Source organism: Lathyrus oleraceus, chromosome 4 (genome assembly GCF_024323335.1).
Source record: "Lathyrus oleraceus cultivar Zhongwan6 chromosome 4, CAAS_Psat_ZW6_1.0, whole genome shotgun sequence".
Classification (NCBI taxonomy): domain Eukaryota; kingdom Viridiplantae; phylum Streptophyta; class Magnoliopsida; order Fabales; family Fabaceae; genus Lathyrus; species Lathyrus oleraceus.
The window spans coordinates 47,003,401-47,013,545 of NC_066582.1; the positions used below are offsets into that span (position 1 = coordinate 47,003,401).

The 10,145-nt window shown below is 34.8% G+C and overlaps 1 protein-coding gene across 1 annotated transcript; it reads right to left on the reverse strand.

Moving 5' to 3' along the window:
* Window positions 1-6,443: 6,443 nt before the first annotated feature.
* LOC127073155 (acidic leucine-rich nuclear phosphoprotein 32-related protein 1) lies at window positions 6,444-8,757 on the reverse strand. Its single transcript, XM_051014277.1, has 2 exons — window positions 8,104-8,757; window positions 6,444-7,046 (listed from the first exon to the last, which is right to left on the reverse strand). Exons 1-2 carry the CDS (start codon window positions 8,455-8,457, stop codon window positions 6,786-6,788), a joined length of 615 nt encoding a protein of 204 aa, XP_050870234.1. The 5' UTR covers window positions 8,458-8,757; the 3' UTR covers window positions 6,444-6,785.
* Between the last annotated feature and the right edge of the window lie 1,388 nt (window positions 8,758-10,145).

Consider the following 10,145-nt stretch of genomic DNA (forward strand, 5'->3'; position numbering starts at 1 on the left):
TGAAACTGGATCCAAATGGAGCTAATGGAATCAAGTAAATCGATTGAAACGCGCTGAAACTCAAAACACATTAGTTGAATTTTCTGGAAACATTTCGAGTTGCAGTAGGGGTTCCTTGGCTCTTCAAAGCTTGCAAATGACGGCAATAGGTTCCTTTATTTATAGGGAATGTGTTTGGATCCAAATACGTGTGGAATAATGCAGAATTCGTGCAAAACGAATTTGATCCAAGTGTGTGAAAAGTGTGACTTAAAACTCCTCAAAACTCAGCCAAATGATGCGTTTTAAGTGTCAATTAACTTCTGGAGGTTTGTTAAAACATGTTTAGGACCAAAACACTTGCTGATTTGGCTTGGAATTGATTTTAGTGTTGATCAAATTTCGGGCAATGGTGATTTCTTCAGTTTCAAGTCACCATGTTCAACTCAATGGGTATCCTACTCAATAGGCTTTTTGATCCCATTATTTTTGCAATGTGTTAACATCATGTCAGGATTACAATGAGCCAAGAAAGGTTACATTTGGATGTTTGAGCACAAAGTTATGGTGTGTTGAAGTTGCATAAAATACTGGTTCCATAACTTAGAAAAATTTGAGTGCTTCATGACTGAAAATGACCTATAATGTCCCAATGAATTCCATGGTCTTCCAAGCATATTTTGGCCTTGGTCCTTGAAGAAAACTTGTAGAGTGTATCACCAATGGAAATGTGAAAAAAGAATCATCTCCATATGTTGAAAATTGAAGAAGTTATGATCTTTGAAAGTTGGCAAAAAGTCACTTGAAAATAGGTCAAATTTCACTAAGTCCACAAATGACCTATAATGTCTCCAAACTTTTGATGATCCTCCAAGAATAATTGGCTCTTATCATGTAAAGAGAAGTTGTAGAGTATGTTGAGAAGAGTCATATGCAAAAAGGAGCATTCAAAGAATGTTGAGAAATGAAGGAGTTATGATCCTTGGAACCTTGACTTCAAAATGTTGACTTTTAGGTCAAACCACTTGGAACAAGCTTGTACACTTGGACTTTTCTTGCATTCTAAAGCACATGGGTGATCATATGAACTCAAGATGAGGTGTCCTTTATTGCCTCTTGATTATATAGCTCAAAGATTGAAGTTGCTCGTTGAAGAAGACATGGAAATAAACACATGAACCTTGGACTTTTCTTGAGAAGTAAACCACCAAACTTTGAGATGCTTTTGACTTGAGGAGCCCTACCTTGCACAATAAACTTAAGGGAAACAAGACATATTTTTGGTATTTTTATTAGTGGTTAGATAAGAAATGAATATATAAACATAAAGGTAAACAAAGTGGTTCTTGGTGATCCCTACAAGAAGCAAACCCAAAGATGGTTAAGGGAAGGGCCAAGATGTGGTCTTGTTTGTATGCAAAAGATGCAAATTAGATATGGGATCTTAGAGTTAATAATTTGGGTATGACAACTATAGGAGCCTCTGAAACAATAGGAGTAGTAGATTACTCAGAATTTGTATTCATTTCGAATAAGATGTATGTTTAGTGAATATGGATTTGTGATTTGGCTTGAACAAGTTATGTGCTTTTATAAATTTTGGAAGATCAAACACTTTGCATGTTTGAATTTATAATCTTTGAAATTCTCAAATCCAATCACTAATTAAGCATGCCATAATGTATCATAATTACTTCTTGGGAACTGAAACAGTAGTGATTTACCATAAGAAGTAAAAAAATTCTTTGGTTAACTGTCTTTTCATTATGTTTCTTGAAAAGGCTTTAAATTGTTTTAAAATGTCATTTTCTTTTGAAAAATTCTTTTTAATCCTTTAAATTGGTTTTTAAGTGTTTCAAAATTTTCAGTGTTTTAAACTCTTTCAAAATTCTATGTATTTAAAGTATTTTAAATTGCGTTTTATTTTTCTCAGTTTTGTTGTTTTTTCTCTTTCTTTAAAAACTTGTTGATAATGACAAATGGGGGAAAATGCATGGAGTATTTAAGAAGAGATTGAAGTATCATAACTTGAACAAAGTAGTTTCGGACAAAACAGCTTCTGAGTTATAAACTCTAAGTTATTTATTTATTTTTGAGTAATTTATCTTACTAGGATTAAATGATAAATTTAATTAACAAAGACATGACTTAAGGAAAGCTTACAAACCTTACCTTAATGAACTGTCAGACTAAAGGAAGAGCTTACAAACCTCAACCTAAGGTCTGTCAATCTCAGGGGGAGCTTACAAACCTCAGACCCTGATGTTAGAATTTGTTGATTATAATTATAAGATTCAATTAATATAGATATGGAGTTAAGGGGAGCTTACAAACCTCGTCTTAATGGACTATCAGACTTAGGGGTAATTTACAAACCTCACCTTAATGGACTGTCTAACTTAGGGGGGGCTTATAAACCTCAGACTCTGATGTTAGACTATGTTAATTAAGTCATCAACCATTGTCCATGAATAAATTTGTTTATCATCATCAAAAAGGGGGAGATTATTGGAACAAGATTTGTTTATGCCCTTAAAAGGTTTTGATGATAATAATGTATTTCGAGAATAATATGGTTTGCTAATAGTTGTTCAAGTGTGCAGGTTCTGAAGTCAAATTGTACCAAGGTTTCAAGTCTATCAAAAGAATAAGTTCCAAACAGAACTAACTCATATTCTGATTGATCAGAATCTGTAGTAGTTCATCAGCATCTGAAGGCATTAGACTCTGAAGGTTCTGACTTTGGTCTCGACCCAGCTTCTGATGACAGCTCAGATTCTGAAAGTCTGAAGGGAATTTGATCTGTACGTTGTACCAAAGTAGTCTTGTCTTATCAAAGCCCCTGATTTCTTACTGAGTGCTTGATCGAAGAAGTTTTTGCTAATGATTTTGCATTAAAGTCTCATGCTTGAGGGTAGAGCAAGGAAGTCTTGATTAGTGTGATTGAACCTTGAAGTCTCATGCTTTAGGTCATAGCAGGAAGTCTCTTTCTTGTTAGATTGAGCAAGAAGTCTCTTTTTGTGGGATTGAGCAGGAAGTTCTGAATGAGTTATTCAGGCAATTAAGTCTCTTGCTTGAGGGCTTGAGAAGAAGTCTCTTTATAGTTTGATTGAGCAAAGTGTAATTTATTGATTATAGTGAAAATACCTAGTGCTATAAGGGGACTAGACTACTCTCGGGTTGAGAGGAACCAGGATATATTGTGTGTATCTTTATTTACTTCTGCATTTACATCCCATTATGTAACAAACTCTGAAGTCAGACACTGATTTGATTCAGACTCTTAGTTGGATTAGAATTTGAGCTTGACACCTTAAGTTTTGAATCAAGTTTAAGAAAAAGAAGTAAACTTTCTCATACACAATTCAACCCCCTCCTCTTTCTTGTGTATATTTTTCTCACCTTCAGTTGGGGTCCCAACTACTTCTACAACAACATAGCCATACTTGCTCACGTCGACCTGCTCCACCAGCGTCATGCCCATCTATGACATCTCGCTAACCTTAAGATGCTCGCCAGGCTTAACCAAGGAAACTACATTTGGCCTATGTAACACCCCAATTTTTACCATTTATTCTATATAAGTCATTTTGATTTAATTGTGTATTTTTATGTTTACTTTGTTATTGGGTGTTTGTGGGGTATGTGTCCTTGAGATAGAAGAATATTTAAGGGATAGTGACCCTAGGATTAATCTAGAATAATTTAGAGTTATTTTAGATAATTAAAATAATGATTTAATTGATTATTTAATTATATAATAAGAAAAAGGGAGTGTGTAGAGATTTTGAGGGTAATGTGGTAATTACAAGGTTAATTTGAGGGTATAATAGGGAAAGTCTATTGGGAGAAAGAGGGTTAATAGAAAAAAAATGTGATTTGAGAAAAAGGAATCAGAATTACAACGTATGTAGAAATTTGGAGAAAGGAGAAGGAAGGTTAGGGCAAGAGGCTAAGGGTTATCTAGAGGAAAAGAGTGAAGGATCTGCTTCAGAATTGTTGCAAGGAATTCAGGTAAGGGTGGGAATTTGTTCCAATAGTAAAGGATATGGTAGAAGGGTGGAATGGAGGAACCCTTAACCTCCTTAGGGTTAGGTGTTCTAGATCTAATTCTTGTTTCTATGTTATAATTGTTGATTGTATGATGAATTTGGTGTGAAGTCCATGTATCATATGTATGTTTGATGTTATTTATGATGTTATGCCATTGATTGATGTTTGAAGGTTTTAACCTTGATTTGTGTTATTTGGTGATTTAGAAATGATGAGTATGATGATGTGTTATAATATGATATTGATTCATGAAAACTATGGAGTAATTGATGAATTAGGAAGCTATAATCATGAGAAATTGGATTTTATTTGATGGACTTTTGTAGCATAAGTTTATGGCACATGAGGGAGTATTTGGATGGTTTAACAAACTGACTTTTGGGAAATTTTCGTATTATAGCTCGACCTATGAAGGTCTTGTGCCGACCTGTATATGTCATAGGTCGATACATGCAGTAATCACATAGGACATAACATACAGGCTTTAAAAATGGAGTATATGTTCTGAACTATAAATGTTATGTTACGGCCTATAGATGTTATGTTCTGACCTATAAATGTTATGTGTTGATACATAACTACCAGAATGTTGTTTTGCATTATTCGACGATTTTGGCCATAACTTTTGATCCGCATACCGAAATGATGTGTTGTTTGAAGCGTTAGAAAGCCAATGCTAAGATCTATTACATGATAGTGATAGGTAAGTTGTTTTATTATTATTCATATGCCTACTATATTAGTGAAGTTTTTTTTCATATGTTCGGTTAATGAATTATTGACATAACCCAACGATTTTGGTCATAACCTTCATTTCGTAAGTCTGATTTAATGTCGTTTGAAGTGTTAGAAACCCAGCATTCAGACCTATAACATGGTAGTGATTGGTGAGATGTTTGAGTATTATTAACATGCCTACTATATTGATAAATATATTGGTTTATATGTTTGGTTGATGAATCGTTGCATTGTTGTAATATCGTGGTGTGATATTCAACACTGGATGAATCTGAATTGTTTTGTTTGCCATCAGACCATCCCATTTAAGATATAAGCTTAACTATATTTTCGAACCCTCAACATTGGATGAATCTGAATTGTTTTATGGGAAATACTTAATACACTCTAAGGATTACTGCCGCGCTCTTTTGAAAAATTAAGTAATATAAATGTCATCTACACTGAATTGTTTTTTTTGGACAAGAGTGTCACTTATGTGGATGTCATCTATGTCCGATCCTTTGATGAGTGAGCGGATCCATGAGTACAACTAGGGGGCATTTGTTTGATTTACTTGTACTTTAAGTTATTTGAAGGTTGTGTGTAGAAAATCAAACAAATGATAGGTAACATCTTAGTCTTTTAGTGTTTGTGTGTCATTTTCATATCACTTTTGCATCACCATTACTAATGATTAATCTGTTTCATTTTCAGACTTGGATCCTCTAGCACTTTCCACATATATTTTGCTGGTCATGTGTACCGAATGAGGCAAGGAGTATCGTAGCTCCTAGCGACTGGAGCTTCGCATACGGCTACATCTGATAGTTCTTCACAATGTCACATCCTTATGTGATATAGAATGTTCCAAAAGATCCGCCGAGACCAGCTCATCAAGAGATACTAGAGGAGGAGCATGCTATGACAAATCATGTTGATGTGTTGCCTAAATGTTGCATTATCATGAAGATTGGACAGGCGAATATTGACAAAAAACTCTTTCCGGATGACCCTAAAGCCATGGACGTCGGCGGAGCCCGTCATAGACAGAAGTTTATAGTATTTGTACTTTAGATTTAATATCGGTTGTATTATATTTTTCCTATTTTTCAACTTTATCAGATACTTTGAATTTATTTCTTATATGTCATTTTTTCATATTAATTGTATGATTTAATTTAAACAAACCAATAGAAAATAATAGTATACCTTTAACATGTCATCTTATTCGTCAGAATTTCTCTAAATCAAAGTCAAAAACTATTGTCTAATGCGGTTACGAAGATGTATTTCAGAATTCTATTTGGTATGAACACATAAATGCATCTCCAAAACAAATATATTAGATATGACTCTATTATAAAACATTTTAACTAAAAAGAATGATCCACTACGTATCTCCAAAATCTAATTCACAATTTAAAATTTTCACATGGAAATTCTCCACCACTTAGGTGGGATTAGTAATTCCCTTGTTTTATTTGCCATCTGACCAGCCCATTTAAGATATGAGCTTAGACAAACCAGATTTAACGAAGCAAACCCATTTATTTACCCAGCTCTCCATACAACCAACAAATCATTCTACACTACGATGTCACGTTATTGTGCTAATTTTTGAAACATTTCAAATAATATCTACATAATAAGGTGTAAAATTAAAAGCATGTGTAAAAACCAGTAAAAAAAAATTGTAGCAAAACACATAGACATATATGTAAAAGGAGCTTTACACAAAACTAAAAACTTGAATGAAACAAAAGAGATCTACCAACAATTTAAGAGTACAAGAAAAAGTAATGAACAAGATCTACTGACCTAAGAAGTGGGTAGAAGATTAAAAATCAAGTCTGTAAAATCTGTGCTACAAGTTTCATCCCCACTATTGACTATGCACTTACCTGATAAATATAGTAATAATAAACCTACATAACAATACAAATAGCAACAAGCACTTCCATAAGTGTTAAGAACAGGGAGATATGTTGACCTATAATTGATAGTTGACTAGTTCTCCAACAAAGAATCCAACTCTATCGTTTAGAGGGTCGGACGTCATCTTCTCCTCCATCATCATCATCTGAATCGTCTTTGCCTGACCTCTTTCTTTTCGGTGGAACCACAGCAGCCTTCTTCTCACCATCGTCATCATCATCACCTTCAGCTTCCTCAACATCGTCTTCTTCTACTTCATCTTCATCAACACCATTTTCCACGGGTTCAAAATCACTTGACGCCTCCTCCTCCTCAGCAGCACCTAGAGGACGGACAAGGTACTCTGTTCCCAAATCCTCCTAAAAAAACAATGTGTAAGAAGGAGCACTCTATTCCAAAAAGGCATACAGAAAAAATCAAAATATAGTTCAACAAAATTGATGCAATTAAATACAATCTGTTTGATCGGCTACATTAAGATAACTATTTATGTGAATCGTGTCTTGGAGTTCTTATAGCAAAAACACATTCAAAATTCAAGTAATCTAAACTAACCCAATAAAGGAGCAGTTCCACTGTATAATGCTTCTGCCATGTGAGAAGAATTTAAGCTATGTTTGGATGGAATGGGGTTGGAATAAACTTACATTCCATTAGATTAATTAAAAGAATAGAATGGAGCCGAACAGGACGGAATGGATTCCATTCCGTCACTTTACATCATTTAATATCAAAATTGCTCTATTTTGTCATAAAATACTCAAACCATAGATAAAATCTTTAATACATTTTGTTCTCCTAGGCTCGTTTTACAATATTCAATCATAGCCATAAATAGAAACTAGGTCAAATAATTTCTTCATCATGAAAATGGAAACATCAAATTTCAACTTGAGTTAAAGTCTAATTCAAAGATTAAAGAAACCCTGTTCCGCAAAAAGTATAAAAATAATCTATATCAAAATCAAAAAATAAACAAAATTTGAAAACTTTATTAAACATAATACAATAATCACACATGAAATTCCGTAAAAAAAATCATATGAACAGAATCCCGAACTCTGTATTCCGTTAAAAAATATTTATATATGAATTTATGCTATTAGTTTTAAAAAGAAATTAATCAACACTAGAGAGTCTCGATTGATGACAGAGAAATCTATGGGGAAAAATCTATAATTGAAAAATTCGCAGGTTTTTGAAAATAAACCCTAACTTTTGAACACTTTCAAAAATTAAGAAATTAAAAATAAATTTCAAAGGAAAAATCAACGAATCAAGCAAAATTAACACAACAAAAGCAAATAAACCACTTACAAACCAGATTATTAAAGCGTAAAGACAGAAAAATAAAAATAAAAATAAAAATAAAATCAAAAAATTAGGGTTTACTTAAATCGAAAAATAGTTATCTACCTCTTCCTCGGGATCCTCATCCTCATCATCCTCATCGTCGTCGTCATCATCATCTTCATCATCGTCATTATCATCATCGTCGTCATCCGGATCACCACCACGTGCACCTTCACCTGCTCCACCTTCATCATCTTCGTCGTCTTCATCACCAGCGCCAGTAGCGTCATCGTCCTCCTCATCCTCATCATCATTGTCTTCTTCATCGTCATCGCCATCATCATCATCTTCTTCTTCTTCACTGTCTTCTCCATCATCTACAACTTTTTCAACAGATTCATACTCTTCCTCATTATCACTCAAAACGATAACCTCGTTTTCCTCAACCTTCTCCATCAATACCTCTGTTATCTTCATCTTCCAAATTCAAAAACTAGAGAAAAAAAAATTCTGAAGATTTCGAAATTCGTTGTTGAGAAAATCGTGAACGGGGGAATAGAGAAAACGGTTCTTCCCTTCGCTAACCCAGTTGCTCCGAAACACAAATCTGAACCGTTGAAATTTGGATTCACGCGGATTGATGACGTGGAAATGTATTGGACGGTTGAGATTAAAGATTTTGTATTTCAGCGGAGATAGTGTGAGTTGAGCGTTGCGGCGCTCGCTCTGTATTCTCAAGTCACGTGGGTCACGTGCAACTCTAGTTAGCGTATTAGGGTTTTGCAGTTACTTCTTCGAATATTCGATATTTGATTCTGTGCATAAATTTAGTTTATTTTAGGATTTAGTTGAAATACTAAATATATTTATGAGTAGTTTGTTTTAACTTTAAAAAAAATAACTTTTTTTAATATTATTATAATTAAATTCTACAAAAATATTTTTTAAAATATTATATATTTTTTTAAATTTGTTTTTTATAAATTTCATTCTCCTTACTTTTAATTTTATTTGCATTTTATAAAATCTATTTTGAAGATTTAAACGATGATATATTATTTAAAGATACAGGTTGTTCTCCATATAAAAAAATTAATATGATTAAATTTAAATTTTGTGATTTTTGTATATCATGAAAAAACATGGCCATTTCTTATAAACTTAGGACAAGTTCGACATATTTATTGGGTTTGGACTTTTTATTTACATGGAGAAATGTCTAAATATGTTAGTCCATCACACAGAGAGAGAGAGAGAGAGAGAGAGAGAGAGAGAGAGAGAGAGAGAGAGAGAGAGAGAGAGAGAGAGAGAGAGAGAGAGAGAGAGAGAGAGAGAGAGAGAGAGAGAGAGAGAGAGAGAGAGAGAGAGAGAGAGAGAGAGAGAGCGAGAGAGAGAGAGAGAGAGAGAGAGAGAGAGAGAGAGAGAGAGAGAGAGAGAGAGAGAGAGAGAGAGAGAGAGAGCGAGGAGAGAGAGAGAGAGAGAGAGAGAGCGAGAGAGAGCGAGAGAGAGAGAGAGAGAGAGAGAGAGAGAGGAGAGAGAGAGAGAGAGAAGAGAGAGAGAGAGAGAGAGAGAGAGAGAGAGAGAGAGAGAGAGAGAGAGAGAGAGAGAGAGAGAGAGAGATGTTTTGCATGTCTGAATACACCATTTAAATACCCCTTGTTAAAGAAATACACATTTTCATGCGTACTTGGTGCACCCTCACTCCCCCTTCAATCCACCCCCCCCTACCCCCCCCCCCCCCCCCCCCCCCCCCCCCCCCCCCCCCCCCCCCCCCCCCCCCCCCCCCCCCTTTCGGAACTAGTCAGTCCAAGGGTGACCGTGGTGAAGCCTGGAGACGTCCATCTTGATCCAAGCTTTTGCCTCAGGGAATGGACGGGGATCATCTATCTTTGGACTGATATGATCTTCTGTGACGCAGAGCGCAATTCAAAGCATGGTCTCATCTAGTCGATTTCATGTCCCTTTTCTGTAAGTATAATCCTAAACACAACCATAATTAACGAAACTCATGTCTTATCTATATAAACATGATTAAGGCATAATCGTGTCTAGTTAGTTTGGTATGAAATACTTACAGGTACAATTGCAAGCATAAACGTCCAGAGTCAAGCTCATATTTCATCAGTTATGTACGAACAGGTTAAGGTGTACCAACGCTTCCTCCA